Consider the following 18,779-nt stretch of genomic DNA (forward strand, 5'->3'; position numbering starts at 1 on the left):
TGGCCACAGGACAAGTAAGGTCCAGACTACTGTATTTAAAAATCAATTTCTTTAAAATAATTAAGTTGATAAATAGACAGCATAGGCCAATTATTAACCCTCTGGGGTCCTTCATTTCAGGGTCACACTCAGGGTCTTCGGGACCAAATGGTCCTGAAGGGTTTGATTCATATTTATTAAAAGAAAATCTTTTTTTTTTTTTACTTGTTTTTTATAATATTTTTTCTTTTCTTTTTTGGTGTTTTGAGATAATTTAAGATTTATAATTAATATTTATGCAATAAATATGACCCATTTTCCCCCCATTTTCCCCCCATTGAATATAATAGAAAATAAAAAAATATTTTTTTAAATTTTTTTTAAAGCTGTATTTCATTTTAGAGTCAAGCCTAGACCTCATAAAAGCAATTTTTGAAATTAGATGGATGCCATCTGGTGGACAAACTGAGCATTTTAAAAATGCAAAACCCATATGTAATCTGAATTTATTCGTTTGTTTATGTATAAAAGTGTGTTTGTGTGTGTGTGTGTGTGTGTGTGTGTGTGTGTGTGTGTGTGTGTGTGTGTGTGTGTGTGTGTGTGTGTGTGTGTGTGTGTGTGTGTGTGTGTGTGTGTGTGTGTGTGTGTGTGTGTGTGTGTGTGTGTGTGTGTGTGTGTGTGTGTGTGGATGTGTCTGTTTTGCACTCTTAATGTTTTATAGATTCACCCCTTCACTGTTGTGTGCTTTTTTTCTGGATCGTGGCTGATTTGTAGATTGTACGCACAAAAAAACTCTGTATCTTCACATTTTTGCCAATTTCCCATTCATTTCCTATGGCGGGTCCATTTGGTCCCGAAGGCCCTGAGTGTGACCATTTTTTTTACAACCACTTAGACTATTCAAATAATGTCCCCAATTTTTTGGGATGTTCATTTACCAAGTACCAACAAAGTCACCAAATTTCGGACCATTCCGATGAAGCTATGATTTTACTTTTTTTTTTATTTAAATTCTTCGGGACCATTTGGTCCGAAGAACCCCTTAACAGTCTGCTGTGCTATTACATATTGATAATGTAAGCAACCTTGTGTACTCGTTTACAGTTGCAGTTCAAATGTTAATGTAGTGCTAGTCATTTATCCTGCATTGGTTATTGATTAGTTTTGTATGAATTATGAAAATTTTCAGTAGTTCTCTGGGAAGCATAACAAATATAGTAGTTATTGAAGTACCCCTTTCATATGTGCACTATTACTTCCTAATTCGTTAATCAGAGTTTATTTTTAGTTAATAGTAGTTACTAGATTGTTAATAAACTTTTTCAGTAGTTCTCTGGGAAGCATTAAAAAATAGTAGTTATTGATTAGTTAATAGTGAACTACCACTTTAATCTGTGCGCTATTACTTACTAGTTCGTTAATCAGTGTTTCTTGTTAGTTAATAATAGTTACTAGATTGTTAATATTGTGTTACTCATTGGTTCTTGTGTTGTTATTCATTAACGAAGGAACCGTATTCTAAAGTGTTACCGGAAACTTTAAAATAGCATAATAGGGGCACTTGAATGAGTTTAATATATCATTTCAATGCACAAATCAATCACAACACATATAATGCAATTTACTTTATTCTACTGTGGGACTGAGAAAGAGCTGGACTGAGTGGATAATTAATTAAACATATGGGACACACGCAAAAGGTCCATTTGAGGTTTACTCTTCATCATGTCCCTTCTGAAAAATATAAGAGGAAAAGATTATCAATTGTGGTAAAGGATTCAATTGCGTAAGTATGTCTCTAAAAATGCATTATATATCAATGTGGCCATATATATCCTATATATATATATATATATATAACCTTTTGTTTCTACAGTAGGCATATACTTGGAAACTGGGTAAATTAAAACTACATGTGACTTAATTGGTTTGAATCAGGATGGATCTCAAAGAAATATCAGTCTTCTTAAGCACTGACCTTAGAACCAACATCACGACTTTTGGCACGCAGTTTATTGACTTGTGACTCTGCAATGTCAGCTCTTTCTTCTGCTTCATCAAGTTCATGCTGGATTTTCCGGAACTTGCTAAGATTTGTGTTTGCTTGTTCCTCCTATGAAGCAGGATTAGCAGTTCTGAGATTAGAGCCTCAACTGAATAATATGATTTATCAGCAAAAGTGTGATATTTAGGCCAACACTCACAGCTTCCTCTGCAGCCCTCTTGTAAGCTTTGACCTTTAGCTGAAGCTTGTCGACTAGATCTTGCAGACGAGCCATGTTCTTGCGGTCCTCCTCAGTCTTTTAAGACAAATAATAACAGAAAGATATTATTTGATGGTTGAAATTGTTGTCGTAACATTTTCTATAGGTGTATTCAGTAATAAAATTAGATGTTTTTTGTTGTTGTTGTTGTTGTACCTGGTAGGTCAGTTCTTTAATACGTCTCTCATATTTGCGAATTCCTTTCACTGCCTCGCTGCTCTTCTTCTGTTCTGATTCTATTTCATTCTCCAGCTCCCTCACCTGTTGGTTTTTACAGTTTTTACAGTATACCACTTTCAACAGTCAGAAAACATTGTTGGGATTTAAGGTTGGTCACTCACCCGAGCTTCTAGTTTCTGGATTTGTTTCTTGCCTCCTTTCATAGCAATTTGTTCTGCTTCATCCAGACGGTGCTGCAGATCTTTAATGGTCTGCTCCATGTTCTTCTTCATACGCTCCAGGTGAGAACTTGTATCCTGCTCCTTTTTTAGTTCCTCAGCCATCATGGCAGCATCAGTGATGGCCTTCTTGGCTTTTTCTTCAGCATTCCTGCATTCTTGCACTGCCTCTTCCACCTCACTCTGAAGCTGGGATGTGTCAGCCTCCAGCTTCTTCTTCTGATTCAATAGGCTTGTATTCTGGACAAATTAGGTATTTGCATTAAATTAGAAACTGAATAAGAATGGATCTGTTCAAAATGAAGATAAAGTCGGGTTGAGTATCATTTGAATTTTAGCGATTCAGATTCTAATATCGGGAAATTTCAAATATTTAGAACATTTAGATATCCATCCTATTTATTCTGTGACTTTTTGTTCTTTTGTAACATTCTGTTCCAGCTCAATACCATGAACAAAAGATAGTCTGGATGTGCCCAGCACAGAAAACCACGTGCAAGTGCCGAATTGAGTTCTCTTTCACATCTTCTTGCTCTTAAATGTTTTAAAACGTACTCGGTTACTAACGTAACCTCGGTTCTCTCTAGAGAGGGAACGAGTACTGCGTAATATCTTACGCTATGGGGAAAACTCTTTTCCACGAGATATTGAAGCCAAAAATTATCCTTTAATTTTGATTAATGTAAAACGCTGTGCGGCAGCGTGCAGACAAGGCAAGACGGCTCGCGCGCCTATTGGCTGCCCTGCGGCAACAGCAGCAAGCCTATCGAGAGAGGCTCTGCGTGACGTGACATCCAATGGGGGCGCTTCGCGCCCATTTCGTCACGTCCCGCCAGAATAGGCGTGGCCTTGGCCTGTAAATACACTCGACAGGCTGATACAAACTGCTTTTCATCACTGAAGCGAACCAGCGCTGGGCAACTGGGCAAAAGTACGGGTTATTCAACACCCATGGAGCTGTTCTATCGATCAGTGAGCGATACTCAAGCAAAACTCAGCATTCTGCGCCGGCGCAGCGGGACAGATAGTACTGAATTCTAGACCGACAGCAGCTTGGCCTGTAAGGCGGGAACCTCTAGGTTATAGAACCGTATAAATGTAGACGGCGAGGCCCAGCCCGCCGCCATACAGATATCATGCAAGGAAATCCCACTAGACCACGCCCACGAAGAGGCCACGCCTCTCGTGGAGTGCGCTCTGACACCCAAAGGACACTGCAGGCCCTTAGAAGTGTAAGCCAGCGCTATGGCATCGACTATCCATCTGGATAGGCTCTGTTTTGATACGGCCAGTCCCTTGGAGCGTCCGCCAAACAAAACAAAGAGCTGCTCGGTCTGCCTGAAGACAGACGAGCGGGACACATAAGCTCTCAGCGCCCTGACGGGGCAAAGGAGATTAGCATCCGCCTCCTCATTGTTCACCGGGAGGGCCCACAGGGAAATAACCTGGGCCCTGAACGGTGTGTTGAGGGATTTGGGCACGTACCCGTGCCTTGGTTTGAGTATGACTTTTGAGTCATTAGGCCCAAACTCCATACAGGACGAGCTTACTGAAAGCGCTTGTAAGTCCCCCACGCACTTCATTGAAGCAAGAGCCACAAGAAATACTGTTTTGAAAGACAGGTGCTTCATGTCTGACAAATGGATTGGCTCAAATGGGGCACCTTTCAGGGCTTCCAGAACCGTAGAAAGGTCCCACATAGGGACTGAGGGAGGTCTGGGAGGATTCAGCCTCCGAGCTCCCCTGAGGAATCGCACGACTAGGTCGTTTTTCCCCAGTGACTGGCCAGACGTCAGTTTTGCAAACGCCGTTATGGCCGCCACGTATACTTTGAGCGTGGACGGGGTTCTACCCTTATCCAGCAGCTCCTGAAGGAAGGAGAGCACTTCCGTAACCCCGCAGTCTACGGGTGAAAAGCCCTGAGCTTGACACCAGGTAGAGAACACTGACCATTTCGAGGAGTAGAGCCGTCTAGTAGACGGGACCCTAGCCTGCGTGATCGTGTTTAACACTCCCTCCGGGAGGTTAGCGGGTACCCGTTGATGGCCCACACATGTAGGGACCATAATTCCGGGCGAGGATGCCAAATCGAGCCCTTTGCCTGAGAGAGGAGGTCTCTCCTCACCGGTATCGGCCACGGGGCAGTGCTGGTCAGCTGTTAATAGGACTGGGAACCAAGTCTGGTTCGTCCATAGCGGAGCCACGAGCAGCACTGGGCATCCATTTTCCCTGATTCGTTCCAGCACTTGAGGCAGGAGCGAGATGGGGGGAAAAGCATAGAGGGGGCGTCGGGGCCATACGTGGGCCAGCGCATCCCTGTTCTTGGAGAAAAAGTTTGGACAGTGAGCGTTTTCCTGGGACGTGAACAGGTCCACCTGCGCTCTGCCGAATGTCTCCCACAGCAGTTTTTATCGTCTGCGGGTGCAGCGACCATTCCCCTGCTGGGAGATTGTTTCTGGACAGTCTGTCTGGTCCCAGATTCAGGTGACCAGGCACATGCGCTGCTTTCAGTGAAAGCAGGTTGTGCTGAGCCCAGTCCAGGAGGCGTTTCGTCAGCCTGTAAAGGCTTCGGGACCTGACGCCGCGCTGGTGATTTATGTACGCCACCACTGACATGTTGTCCGACCGGACTAAGACGTGGCGGCCTTTTATCTGGGGACAAAAGCGCCTTAGCGCGTTGTCTACTGCCAGCATTTCTAGACAGTTTATGTGTAAGAGCTTCTCCCGTTCTGACCACTGGCCAAAGAACGGTCTGCCCTCGAGCAGCGCTCCCCATCCCGAGGTGGAGGCGTCCGTGGACACCACCATCACACTCGAGGGAGTCCCCAGACTCACGCCTGACTGGTACCAGTCGGCTTTTTTCCAAGGTTTCAGAGCCGAGACGCATTTCCTGTCGACCCTGAGGCGAAACAGACCAGCGGCCCATGCCCCGGGCGGAACTCGCGCTTTCAGCCATAACTGCAGTGGGCGCATGCGAAGCAGGCCCAGCTGAAGTACCGAAGATGCTGAGGCCATGAGACCCAGCATTTTCTGAAACCGTTTGAGCGGGACTATAGAGCCGCGGCGGAAGGATTTCATGGCGCGCTGAATGTCCAGTCCCCGCTCCGGCGACAGACTTGCTGTCATAGGCAGCGAGTCTATCACTGTTCCCAGAAAATACATTTTCTGGCTGGGAGACAGCGAACTCTTCGCCCAATTGACTGTGAGACCCAGATTCTCGAGATGCTCGAGTAATGTGGTCTTGTGTTCTATGAGCTCTGATCGTGATCGAGCTAGAATCAACCAATCGTCCAAGTAGTTCAAAATTCGCATGCCCTGAAGTCTCAGGGGTGCGAGAGCCGCGTCCATGCACTTCGTGAATATGCGGGGTGCTGGGGACAGGCCGAACGGTAGGACTGTGTATTGATATGCCTGGCCCTCGAAGGCGAATCTCAAAAATCGCCTGTGACGTGACGCAATCTGTATTTGGAAATAGGCGTCTTTCAGATCTATTGACATGAACCAGTCTCCCTGGCGCACTTGCGCGAGGATTTTGCTGGTTGTCAGCATTTTGAACTTGCGTTTCAGAAGCGCTTTGTTCAAATGTCGCAGATCTAGAATGGGTCTGAGACCCCCGTCTTTTTTCGGTACCAGAAAATATCTGCTGTATACACCCCCTTCGCTCTGGGCCTGAGATAAAGGTTCTATGGCCCCTTTGCTCAGTAGTTTCGCTATTTCGGTTCGAAGTAGATGAGATACTTCGTTGTCTACCGTGGTTTCGACACGCGCCGTGTAACGGCGGGGACGTCGAGCGAACTGTAGCGAATAGCCTCTTTTTATAGTGTTCAACACCCATTCTGATACCCCGGGAAGCTTTGCCCACGCATTTGCGTGAATAGCTAGAGGCAGAATGAGATCCGGGCTCTGGCCGCGGCATAGCGGCGGCTGCAGAGCTTCGGTGTGCTGAGACATAAACACTGTGTTTAAAGTGTGCGAGGCGGGGGGCGCGTCGATCACGGCAGGCAGCCTGGTCGCGCTCGATTTCTCTATGACAGATTGTAGAGAGAGAGCGAGCGGGACAAACCCCGTAGGGTTCAGCGTGTCTGTGAGCGAATGTGGGCGCGGGACAGCGGGCAAATTTACTGCACTGAAAACACCGTCGGCTTGCGCTGACTGAATATGTGTTGGTTTCGTTTTCACAGAAACCGTGGGACACGCATCGTGTAGTGTTTGTGGGCACTGTGTCGTGGGCACATTCACTACGTTTGCACAATCGGCATGAGTCGATTTTATTTGTGCTAGCCCTGAACTGTGGCGGGCTGTGTCTGTGTGTGGGAATTGGCACTGAGACGTGGGCATTCTTACAACACTCATAACACCATCGCCGTGGCCGGAATACCAGAAAATACACTCTTTTTTGGGATTTATCTGGGTCGCCGTAAAAATGGCGTTAATGTGCAGGCAAGCGGGCTGTGGTACCGGCTTGTTTACTGCGAAATACAATGGAACAGTCACATTGTTTGGAATTGAACGAGCGAGAGGTTTCGGTGGAGTCTGGCCGTGGCGAGACTTAAACACTGTGGGTCTTAGCTGACTGTATGTGTGTTGGTTTCGTTTTACAGAAAACGTGGCACATGCAGTGTGTAGTGTTTGTGGGCACTGGGTTGTGGGCACATTCACTACATTTAATGCACAATTGACATGAGTTGATTTCATATGTGCGAGCCCTGCACTGTGGCGGGCTGTGTTTGTGTGTAGAAATGAACACTGGGCTGTGGGCATTTTTATTACACTCATAACACCATCGGCTGTGGCCGGAATACCAGAAAATACATTGCTTATATGATTTTTCTGGGTTGCCGTGGAAACGGCATTTGTGTGCAGGCAAGCGGGCCATGGTACCGGCTTGTTTACTGCAAAATACACTGGAACAGTCACATTTTCTTGGAACTGAACGAGCGAAAAGTTTCAGTGCAAGTCTGGCCGCGGCGAGACTAAATTTTATCTGCTGCGAGCGCTGGGATCGAACACGGGTCTCCCGTGCGATGGCTTTAGGTTTCACCACTGAGCCACAGGGGGAAACAACAAAAGCTTAAAATAGCTCGACCACATAATAGAGCGTCATCACAGTTTTGTGTGTGTTGGCGTTTGTTTGCAGGCGTGCGTGTTATACAACAGGCTCATTGCTGCAATATTGACATTTTCAGCCGCTCAAACTAAGAGGAGCTGAGAAATGTTTGAGAAATGGAGATTGGTCCGGCCTCGGCGGGACTAAAAATACACTCTTTCCTCATTTCGCCGGTGACGCATGCCCACGGGGGGCGGGGTAGCTTTCTTATAACGTAAAGAAAGCTAGCCGCGGTTTTGATGCTGGCCCGTTTCCCTGACGACTCGCGGGCAGAAGGGGGAGGTCCACAGAGCTCGCCCAATCCTCAATGTCCAACGCGGGGATAGAGCAGCTGGCCTCCTCTACAGATGCAGCTATCTCGTCGTCATTAATGGCGGAATCGGCGGCGCGCGGCGGCCGTTGTCCGTCAGTGAGCGTCTCGATTGAAGCTAGTGAAGCTGGCGGGCGAACCGGCGAGCTTTCACGGCTGGAGAAGGATCGGGGACCCGCTGAGTATGGCGCTTTGAAGCGGCACTACAGCGGGCGGGAGTCTCACTCACCATGGCAATAGCTGGCCTTCTCTACCGGTGCAGCTATCTCGTCATCACTAATGGCGGAAGCGGCGGCGCGCGGCGGCCGCTGTCCGTCAGTGAGCGACTCGATTGAAGCTGGTGAAGCTGGCGGGCGAACCGGCGAGCTTTCACGGGCTGGAGACGGCTCGAGGACCCGCTGAGTACGGCGCTTTGCGGCGCGGCACTACAGCGGGCGGGAGTACAGACTCGGAGAAAAAATGCCAGGCAAGTCCTCAGAGTCACCATGGCAATAGTTCCACAGGAACGAAGCGTCTTCAAAAAGACGCTGCTCTTTTAGATAAAGAGAGAGAGAGAGAGAGAGAGAGAGAGAGTGTGAGTCGCAACGGTGAACACACACTCTAGCAGTGAAAAAGGATATTAAGGTGAAGGCCAGCGGCTTCAGGCTCGAAGGCTCGTCCCGCAGAAGGCTTACTATCAGACGGCGCGGCTTCTCACTCCGGATCCAGCGATGCAGTAGTGCTTCGCTGAAGAGATGAAAATCATTTTGTATCAGCCTGTCGAGTGTATTTACAGGCCAAGGCCACGCCTATTCTGGCGGGACGTGAAGAAATGGGCGCGAAGCGCCCCCATTGGATGTCACGTCACGCAGGGCCTCTCTCGATAGGCTTGCTGCTGTTGCCGCAGGGCAGCCAATAGGAAAAGAGTTTTCCCCATAGCGTAAGATATTACGCAGTACGAGAGATACTCTCGTAAGAGAACCACATTTACAATGCACACACAGGAATCAATAAGCGGATCAATCAATTTTAATTTTATAACAAGTATCCGATTCAAGAATTGGAATTCATTGTCCATTCCCAACCTTAAGAATAAGCATCCATTCGCTTTACCTGGGAGTGCAGTAGCTGCACTCTTTCACTGGTATCCAGCAGTTCTTGCTCAGCAAGCTTACGGCCTCTCTCATTTTGCTCAAGAGAGGCTCTCAGCTCCTCCAGTTCAGCTTGCAGAAGGTTGTTGCGTCTCTCTAATATCGCAATGTTCTCCTTGAGATCATCATTTGTTCTCAGAGAGTCATCCAGCTGAAGCTGAGCATCCTGAAAGATGAGTGCAAACTAATTAAGACAAACACTTCAACAAATCTAGCCTTTCAAAAGATTTCATTATTTACCTAACTGATTCACAGTATTGAATCTGAGTGCATCTTACTTTCAGATGTGCTTGGACACTCTTGAGTTGTTTTTGAGCCTCTGCTGCTTGTCGGTTTGCCTGACTAAGCTGGATCTCCATCTCATTCAGATCTCCTTCCATCTTCTTTTTTATTCTGAGGGCCTCATTCCTGCTTCGTGTTTCTGACTCTAAGGAGCTTTGCAGAGTGTCAATAGTCCTCTGCAAATTCCGTTTGCTCTGCTCCATCTCTTCATCCTTCTCAGCTAGTTTGCGCTCAATATCAGCCTTAATTTGGCTAAACTCTAGCTGAGCTCGCAGAATCTTACCCTCCTCGTGCTCCAATGAGGCCTTTTAAACATAAGATTGTGATCTATAACTTGGTTTGCAGTACTTTAAAAATACGATTAATTTTAAACAATAGTAATAATATAATTTAATCAGCTGTTGTCTTTATATTTTTTTATTTTTCTTCAAATTCAAGAAATCAAGCTTCATCTGAAAACTTACCTCTGCCTCTTCCAGAGCAGACTGAATCTCACTTTTTTCTTGCTCCAGCAGTTTTCTCATTTTCTCCAGCTCATGAATGCTCTTTCCTCCTTCACCAAGTTGCTCAGTGATATCAGAAACTTCCTCTGGATGGAAAAAAAAAACATTTTAACATATTGCCACAATTATGTTCCCCAGCCTCAGTGATATAAATATAAATGTCTCTACAATACTATAAATTCTTCTTCCACCACCACACTCCAAATACACCATAAAGTCTTATTGTACTACTTTTATTGTCTTTCCAGTATCTCCATTTATCTATTAAGATTCTTTGCCAATAAAAAGTTATTTTGGTAAATTTTGGTTTATTTACCTTGGAGATTTTTATTTTCTCTCTTCATGGTCTCCAGGTGATCCAAAGATTCTTCATAGGAGTTCTTCAGCTTAAAAAGTTCAGTACTCAGACATCTGGCTTCCTTCTGAGAGCTCTCTAGCTCAGCCTGTGACTCTTTGTACTTCTGCTTCCACTCAGCCAGGACCTAAAAGCATAATTTCTCATTTAAGTAGGATTACAGGTATTCAGAAAGAATTTTTGAGCTTAATCCCAAATCAAGTTTGGTTACCTTATCAAAGTTTCTTTGCTTCTTGTCCAAGGCTGCTGCAGCTGCATTAGACCTCTCCAGGTCCACCATAAGATCTTCAATCTCGTTCTGGAGTCTGTGTTTGGTCTTTTCAAGAGAAGAACATTTCGCATTTACTGCTTCAACAGCTTCTTCAGCCTCCTGCAAACGTTGAGCCAGTTTCTTTCTGTTTTCGAAAATAGAACAATATTAAGGAATGTAATTGTGTGAGTGCACACTCTAGTGGATAGACATTTGATTATATTTTACCTTCTGTTTGGTGAAGCTTGGCCAACTAACAGAAAAACTTTTTGTTCGTCTTACATTTTAAAAGAAACATAACCCAAACAAAAAGCTTATCTGTCAGTAGAGAAGTTACATGGAAAAGTAAAAATTTCAATGAAATTCGAAATAGAAACATATCTTACTTGGCTTCTTCCAGCTCCTCAGTTCTCTGAATGGCATCAGTTTCATACTTGGTTCTCCACTGAGCAACCTCAGAATTAGCTTTAGACATGCCGCGCTGTAGCTCTGCTTTGGCTTCCTGCTCCTCCTCATACTGCTCTCTGAGCAGATCTGTGTCATGACGGGAGGACTGTACAACATGGGCGAGGGCATTCTTTGCCTGGAGGACACATTTTTATTTAGCAGATCAACAAAATTAATGCAATTAATTTTTTAAAATATTAATCATACAATGTTCATACTCAGTTCACACCTTAGTTTCCTCCTCCAATTGCCTTTTAAGATCTTCAATTTGCTGACTGTAAGACATCTTGCTTCTGGTTAGCTGGGTGACAAGAGAGTCTTTCTCCTCCAGCTGTCTTGAAAGTTCACCTACATGTGTCATCAAGTATTTTATTATCGTTGGTGTTCTGTCAGCCATAAGAATCAAAAAAGACAGTAATTGGCAGCCTTACCATTTTCAGATTGTAGCTTAGATTTTTGCATTGTGAAGTCATTGATACAACGCTGGCCCTCTTCAAATTTTGTTCTGTATTCATTCATTTGATCTTCCAAAGACCTGCAGATCTTTTCAAGATTTGCCTGTACAACGTACATAATTTGGCAAGAACATTACTTCCCATCAAAGATGACAAATATAAAAAATATTTGTATTAATAATACCTTTGTCTTAACAACATGTTCCATGTTTGAGGCCACATCATCCAGCTCCAGCCTGAGTTCACTTTTCTCCTTTTCCAGTTTTTGCTTGACTCTCTGCAAATTGTCTATTTGCTCTCCAAGTTCAGCCACACTGTCAGCCTGTTTCTTTCTTAGTGTGGCGGCAGTGGCCTCGTGCTGCAGAGTGGCCTCTTCAAGGTCTCTGCGAAGTTTCTGAAACTCTGCCTCTCGTTTCTTATTCATCTCAATCTGAGCCGATGTAGCTCCTCCAGCCTCCTCCAGTCTCTCACTGATCTCTTCCAGCTCTCTTGCTAAATCTGCTCTCTGTTTCTCTACCTTGGCTCTGGCAGCTCTTTCTGCCTCAAGCTCTTCCTCCAGCTCCTCAATACGCGCCTAGAATTGAAAATATGTCATGGTTGTCTTTGTGTCTTTTTTTTTAAATTCAGAGGCAATATGCTCTATTTATTTCTTTTTTTGATACCTGAAGTTCCTTCAGTTTTTTCTGTAGCTGAATGCAAATAGTTTGTTCATCCTCGATTTTCCCATTGAGCTGACTAATCTCAAAGTCTTTCCTATATTTACAAGAGAGATATTTACAGTCCTTTGTCTTGAACAAACAAATTGGACCGTGAAAGAATGGGAGAAATTGCCTTACTTCTTCAGTCGTTCTTCCATTTGCTGCTTGTCATTCTCCAGGTCCATTAAACTTTCCTGGGTTAACTTCAAGTCTCCTTCTAGTTTCCTCTTAGCTCTTTCTAGATCCATACGGATCTTCTTTTCTTGCTCAAGAGATAGATCCTTCCAACTGGTTTAAATAATTAAACATGTTTGATTTATTGAGCATGTCAATTGGCTGCTTAGCATTTGCTTGCATCAAGAATACTAAAGGTAGATGTAAATGGTAACACTCACATCATCCACCTGCTGCTCCAGCTTTGCTTTTGCCTTAGTGAGAGTGTTGACTTTGTCCTCCTCACTCTGCAGGTCATCCAGTGTCTGCTGATGAGCTTCCTGCAAGGCCTTTTTCTCCTTGGTTAGCTTTGCGATGATGTCGTCCAAAGCTGCCATTTCCTCTGTCAGGTTCTTCACCTGTGAAAGACAATGGATCATGAAGTTCTAAGTGTGTGTGTGTGTGTGTGTGTGTGTGTGTGTGTGTGTGTGTGTGTGTGTGTGTGTGTGTGTGTGTGTGTGTGTGTGTGTGTGTGTGTGTGTGTGTGTGTGTGTGTGTGTGTGTGTGTGTGTGTAGAAAGACATTCCAGACCTTGTTCTCAGTAGCATGCTTTTCTTTCTCCACTTTAGCCAGAGTCAGCTCCAGGTCATCAATATCTTTCTTCAGCTCGGAGCACTCATCCTCCAGCTTTCTCTTTTTAGCTGTCATCTCTGCGTTCATCTCCTCCTCATCCTCAAGACGCTCTGTGAGCTCTTTGGCTTTTGCCTCAAGCTGGATCTTGTTTTTGATTAGCTGATCGCATCGCTCCTCTGCGTCACATAGATTGTCTTGCTCCTGTTGTTAAAAGGTTAAAAATGACAGTGATTTCTGTACTGTGGAAAACACATTTACTTTTCACATTTTATAGGCACAAAATTATTAACTGACCGCTTGGACTTGCAGCTGTAGGTCATTCTTCTCTTGGAGAAGAGAAACCATTTTTTCTTCTAGTTCTTTCCTTCGTGCTTCAGATTTAGCATAAGCCTCTTTGAGCTTGGCAAATTCATCTTTCATATTTGCCATCTCTTTTTCTGCTTCTGCTGACTTGAGTAGAGGTTTGATTTTGAAGAAGAGCTTCATCCAGGGCCAATTCTTCACCCCCATGAAGGCACGGACATTCCACTGGATAACCAGTAGGGCATCCCTGTGAGGATATTAAATTTTTTTAGCAAATATCACAAAAAAAGTGTTTTTAAACATAGTACAGTGTACAAATTGTAATACAGTATAAGGAATTCTTGCCTTCTTTCAACTATCTTTTGGAACTCAACCCTTGCCAGGAGTCCTCTGGATCTAGCTTGAATTCCAGAAATAATTAGAGATAGTCTGTCATCTCTCATTTCTTCCAGCTGACCTAGTAAACCAGCCTTAAAGAACACCTAGGCAGAATTCATTTCAGAAACATGCACTTTACTCAAAGAACAACATGACCACTTTCATATTTGCTCCCATATTAAATAATGGATATAAAATTATTCTTCAGTTTAATCTAAGTTTTCACCTTTGTGTGTCCGAATTTATATTGATTGTGATCAATATCCAGTGATCCCAACAGTTTCTCAGCTCCTTTCCTGCTATCTATGAACTGACCTTCAGGTATGGCTGCAGGATTTAGGATTCGGTACCTGTAAATAAGTACAGAATGTCTGTAATAATGGAAAGTGTTGCTTTAAATTTAGAATTTAAGTATCAAATAACCAATACTAATTACCTCTGTTTAAAGTCCCCATAGAGGATTCTGTTGGGGAAGCCCTTCCTGCAAATCCTAATGCCCTCTAGTACACCGTTACAGCGTAGCTGGTGCATGACCAACGGGTTCTCCATCGCACCAGGAGTCTTTGTCTCATTAGGAATAATGCACCGTACAAAATGAGGATGTGTTGATCTCAGGTTTGTCATTAGCTTATTCAAATTTTCCTGTAGGGATAAATGCACAGAATTTAAAGCTATTCAAAGTATTGCTTTAGAAAATATTGACATATGTTCACTGGAGAAAAGCTTGATATCATTAGTACACATTATATATTCTGTTTTATTTTATTTTCATTGTGTCATCATTTGAGTCTGTAACTCAATTACCCTGTGAAGTGCAGACACAGTTTGGAAGGAGGAGCCCTTCTTCTTACTTCCGCCTCCTTTACCTCCTTTACCACCGTCTAGTCAAAACAAGGCACAATAATTACTTATAACTCGTAGTACTCAAACCACTCATAAGTGCATATGAGATTCTATTGTGCATACATAATTTTTCTCATACATACCAGACTCTGACCCAGCATAATTAGCAAATAGCGTTGACAGGAGCTTGAGTGTAGACTTTTGAAAGAGACCAACAACAGTCTCATTCAGTGGGTCTTTGTTCTTCACCAGCCAGTTGTTAATATTATAGTCAACTGTACCAGCATAGTGAACTAGAGAGAAATGAGACTCTGGCTTTCCTTTTATTACTCTTGGTTTCTGGAAGTTATTTGATTTCCCAAGGTGGTTGTCATAAAGCTTTGCTTTAAATGTTGCATCACTGGCTTTGGGAAACATGCATTCCTCTTCAAGTATTGACATGATGCCCATAGGCTGAATAAAGAAGTTGATAGGATTGAGTTACTGACTGTAGAAAATTGCTTTGTTAAATAGTTAAAGCACTATTCATGCATGAAAGCTTTATCGTCAGCACTACTTACTTTCTCAATGAGATCGATCCCTTCTTTCTTGTACTCCTCTTGTTCCAGCACAAACATGTGGTGGTTGAAAAACTGTTGCAGTTTCTCATTGGTAAAGTTGATACAGAGTTGCTCAAAGGTGTTGAACTGTTGTTTTAAATCAAAATTAGTCAAATTAAAAGTTTTTGTAAGTTGCATAGTAATATGCATTTTAAACATGACAACATGAGGTTCTGTCCACAAAGACTTACATCAAAGATCTCAAAGCCAGCAATGTCCAGCACTCCAATAAAGTACTGGCGAGGTTGTCTTGTGTCCAGAGACTGATTGATTCTTACAACCATCCAAAGGAACATTTTTTCATACACTGCCTTGGCCAGTGCACCAATAGCATAGTACACCTGAGCGCAGAGAAGCATTTAGTTTGCCATTACTTGTCTAAATGGACACCATTTAATTAATGCCACGCCAACTCACCTGCTGGACATTTTGCCCTTTGGTGACCCACTCATTTCCTACTTTCACTCTTGGATGGCATAGACCCTTGATTAAGTCAGCAGAGTTTAGGCCCATCAGATATGCAACTTTGTCTGCATCTGTAAAATAAACAAGATTTATCAATTTACAAGGAAAACACTGCTATGCATAAGAGATAAGAGAGTGTTGCATTTAGTTTTCTGCTTCAGGAATTATACTCTACACACCTTCAGTCCCATCAGCTTCTGCTTGCTCCTCCCTCTGCTTTTGTTTGAACTTCATATTGCCATAGTGCATAATGGCTCCAGTCAGTTTATAGATGCCATTTTTCTCCTCCTGAGTGAAGCCTAGTACATCAAATGCTTCCTAAAGTTTACATAATTATAGATGTCATTTGGGAACTTTACAGTGACAGAAAAACAAAAATATAATACGTTTCATTCTTACATCAGTAGCAAGTAGTTCGTCTCCATCATTAATTGAGGCTACGGTTGTTTCGCCTTGGGAGATGTAAGCGTAGTCATAGGGGTTATTGGTGATGAGCAGCATCTCTATTTCAGCAGAAAGAAAGAACTGTCAGTTTGTGACGATCTGGCACTACTGTAAAAGGCCTTTGATTACAAGAATATCTACTGCATCTTACCTAGCAGCTCAGGTTTCCGCTGAGAGAGGATTTGATAGAAAATGTGATAGTCCCTTTCAGCCTTAAGCTGAAAAGACACCCTTGACTTCTCCAGAAGATCTGATACATTTACACAAAAAAAAGTTTAGTCTTTGACATTCAGTGTTTTATGAAACCACACATATGGTCCAGATATCAACATGAAATTAATTCTTACATGTCTCAATGTCAGCAGAGGCCAACTTTCCACTGGCACCAAAATGAATTCGGATAAATTTTCCCTATATAATTTAAATAAAAAACAATGATCATATTAAGAAGTTAAGCACAATGAATGCAATAATAATTGTATAAGCTACTGAAAATCAATCAGTATGGCTTATATTACCTAATGCCTATGTTAAGAGGTACTTGATTCAGATTAATTTAACTCTATTAACCTCTTACAACTTCTAACATAACATAACTTCTGATTAAGGCCTTTTTTTTGTTTTTGTTTTTTTGCTGATTTCAATGTTTTGTACCATAATTTGTACCATAATTATATAAGTACTAAATACACTATCATATTTATGATGGCTCCGGATGCTGCCATCTGTTAACTTTATGTTCTCTTTATATCATTTTGATTCCAGCAGAGGGTGTGCTCACACTATATTTGTGATAGTTGTGAAATGAATGCTATTACATTAGCTGAAATGTTAATTGGGTGATTATTTACATCTTCACTAAAAGTTTTACATAAATGTGCAATGTTGAAGCTTACAAATCTTGAGGAGTTGTCATTTCTGATGGTCTTTGCATTGCCAAAAGCTTCCAAAGCAGGGTTAGCCTGGATGATTTGATCCTCCAGGGTTCCCTTTAATGAAAAAGTAAATGCTTTGGCATGATGTAATTGAGTTAAATGTCTTTTTTTCTAGTACATCCAGAAACACATAACACATATGAAAATGACACTTACCTTCTTTTCTGACCCATCTTTCTTTGCTGAGCCCCCAGCTGCAATACTTGCAAAATATTGAATGACTCTCTTCGTGTTTACAGTCTTTCCTGCACCAGATTCTCCACTACAGAGAACAACAATCTGATCATTAAAAGTGACATGAAGTACTGATTAACTAAGGAATTATATTAAAAGAAAAATAATACATACGTGATCAGAATTGACTGATTTTCCCTGTCTGAAATGGAGAAGAATTCTTCAGTTACGGCTTCTATATTATCGATCTTTAAGATAAGGCTCACCCAGAGATTTGTACAAAATTCAAAAAAGGTTCCTCACACTTTGCATGTTTGTTTATGAAACATTTTGCCCAATTTGATTATGCTTTCAGCTAGAGTACGGGTACTCTCAGATCTTCAGAGCAGAACAGATTTTGTCCATACCTGTTAGCATGTACTGGTAGGCGTTATCAGAGATGGAAAAGATGTGGGGAGGAGCTTCACTCCTCTTCTTCCCTCTATAGGCTATAACCACCTCCTGATTGTACACTGGCAACCACTTGTAAGGGTTGACAGTGACACAGAACAGCCCTGAGTAGGTCTGTGGGAAAGGACAAATAAAGTTCTGTAATTGAAGCTAATTAGGTTGTATTCTTGAGTGATATTGAACTGGTCTAGTCTTACATAGATCATCCATGCTGCATAGCGCTCTTTGAGGTTAAACAGCACGGCAGGCTCATGGAGAAAGGTGAACATTGCCATGTCTTCAATTTTATCAAACTTTGGTGGGTTCTGGGGATGAATGTCAGCTTCCTTTACATTGACAGTCTGTTAGAAGCAGAAAAAAGGTAAGCATTAGAGTAATATTCTTATGTAAAGTGGCATCAAATTTGCGGTATTGTCCAGATTGTATTATAGCACTGTTCCAAAGGCAAATCATATTGAAGGTAACATTTAAATAATGAAGACCTCACTAATGCTCAGTGATTTTTAATTAACTATTATCATAATCTATCAGCGACCACATTGAAAATGTACCATTGAAATAGCTCTGTCATTGAAAGTGTCCTGCCTTTTGAAAAGCATCTTCTCAAAATACTCCTTATTAGTTGAACCTACCTTGTTTTTCTCAGTCTGTACAGTGACTTTGTCACCTTCACGGCTGATAATTGAAGCTTTCACATACTCTTCATCTGGATCAGGCACAAAACACTCCTTTTTCATATCAAAGGGACGAGTTTGTGCTTCCAGACGCTCTCGATCTGACTTCCGCAGGTAAGAAGCCGCTGATCCAAATTGTGCCATATGAGCGTCCCCCATGATTGCCTTTTCTGAAGATGGCATGGTTAAGTCCATGTTAATGTGAGCTTTTAAGAATTGGCAATATCAGACATGCTATGATCAACATTCCCTTACAGATTTCTAAATATTCCATGATCATATAAAAACCAGCTTTGACATATGAATAAAAAATTCTCATAGAAAATAAGCATGACTCTTACCTGATGTACACAAGGTGCAGCGGCTGAAGAACCTGTTAATGTAAATATAATTTTATTGTTACTCCTTAAGACTCAGATGTGAATTAATACTTTTTAGTCTTTGTCACGTCACTAAACAATCCAATACTTAAAAGATGTAATCAGAAGAAAGCAACATAATAAGAAGTAAAACGGATGTATCATGAATGAAGTTGTAGTAAAAATTTGAA

At 42.6% G+C, this 18,779-nt stretch overlaps 1 protein-coding gene across 1 annotated transcript; it reads right to left on the minus strand.

Moving 5' to 3' along the window:
• Positions 1-1,589: 1,589 nt before the first annotated feature.
• Positions 1,590-18,602, minus strand: LOC143736574 (myosin-6-like). The gene is made up of 38 exons (XM_077227264.1): positions 18,571-18,602; positions 18,188-18,399; positions 17,753-17,896; positions 17,513-17,669; positions 17,280-17,307; positions 17,088-17,193; positions 16,893-16,985; positions 16,344-16,407; positions 16,148-16,246; positions 15,952-16,055; positions 15,732-15,870; positions 15,505-15,623; positions 15,279-15,428; positions 15,049-15,174; positions 14,632-14,941; positions 14,450-14,526; positions 14,082-14,287; positions 13,872-13,995; positions 13,613-13,749; positions 13,259-13,514; positions 12,923-13,165; positions 12,568-12,750; positions 12,317-12,459; positions 12,143-12,233; positions 11,665-12,054; positions 11,457-11,583; positions 11,255-11,373; positions 10,965-11,161; positions 10,540-10,723; positions 10,290-10,455; positions 9,935-10,059; positions 9,467-9,775; positions 9,151-9,354; positions 2,585-2,881; positions 2,400-2,504; positions 2,184-2,279; positions 1,958-2,092; positions 1,590-1,713 (listed from the first exon to the last, which is right to left on the minus strand). The coding sequence occupies exons 2-38, from the start codon at positions 18,386-18,388 to the stop codon at positions 1,693-1,695; spliced, it is 5,775 nt and encodes a 1,924-aa protein (XP_077083379.1). The 5' UTR covers positions 18,389-18,399; positions 18,571-18,602; the 3' UTR covers positions 1,590-1,692.
• Between the last annotated feature and the right edge of the window lie 177 nt (positions 18,603-18,779).

The sequence above is a fragment of the Siphateles boraxobius genome, unplaced genomic scaffold, assembly GCF_051911475.1.
Source record: "Siphateles boraxobius isolate OS27281-9 unplaced genomic scaffold, OSU_SipBor_1 1, whole genome shotgun sequence".
NCBI classification, from domain to species: Eukaryota; Metazoa; Chordata; class Actinopteri; order Cypriniformes; family Leuciscidae; genus Siphateles; species Siphateles boraxobius.

What these genes read in the sequence shown, in the direction of transcription:
- LOC143736574 (XM_077227264.1), bottom strand. Translation starts at nt 18,388, where the DNA reads ATGGGGGACGCTCATATGGCACAATTTGGATCAGCGGCTTCTTACCTG. An exon ending in CTCTGCTGACATTGAGACAT is followed by an intron (nt 16,247 to 16,343) that starts GTAAGAATTAAT and finishes TAAATGTATCAG; the next exon opens with ATCTTCTGGAGAAGTCAAGG. An exon ending in ATAAATTCGGACACACAAAG is followed by an intron (nt 13,750 to 13,871) that starts GTGAAAACTTAG and finishes AATTCTGCCTAG; the next exon opens with GTGTTCTTTAAGGCTGGTTT.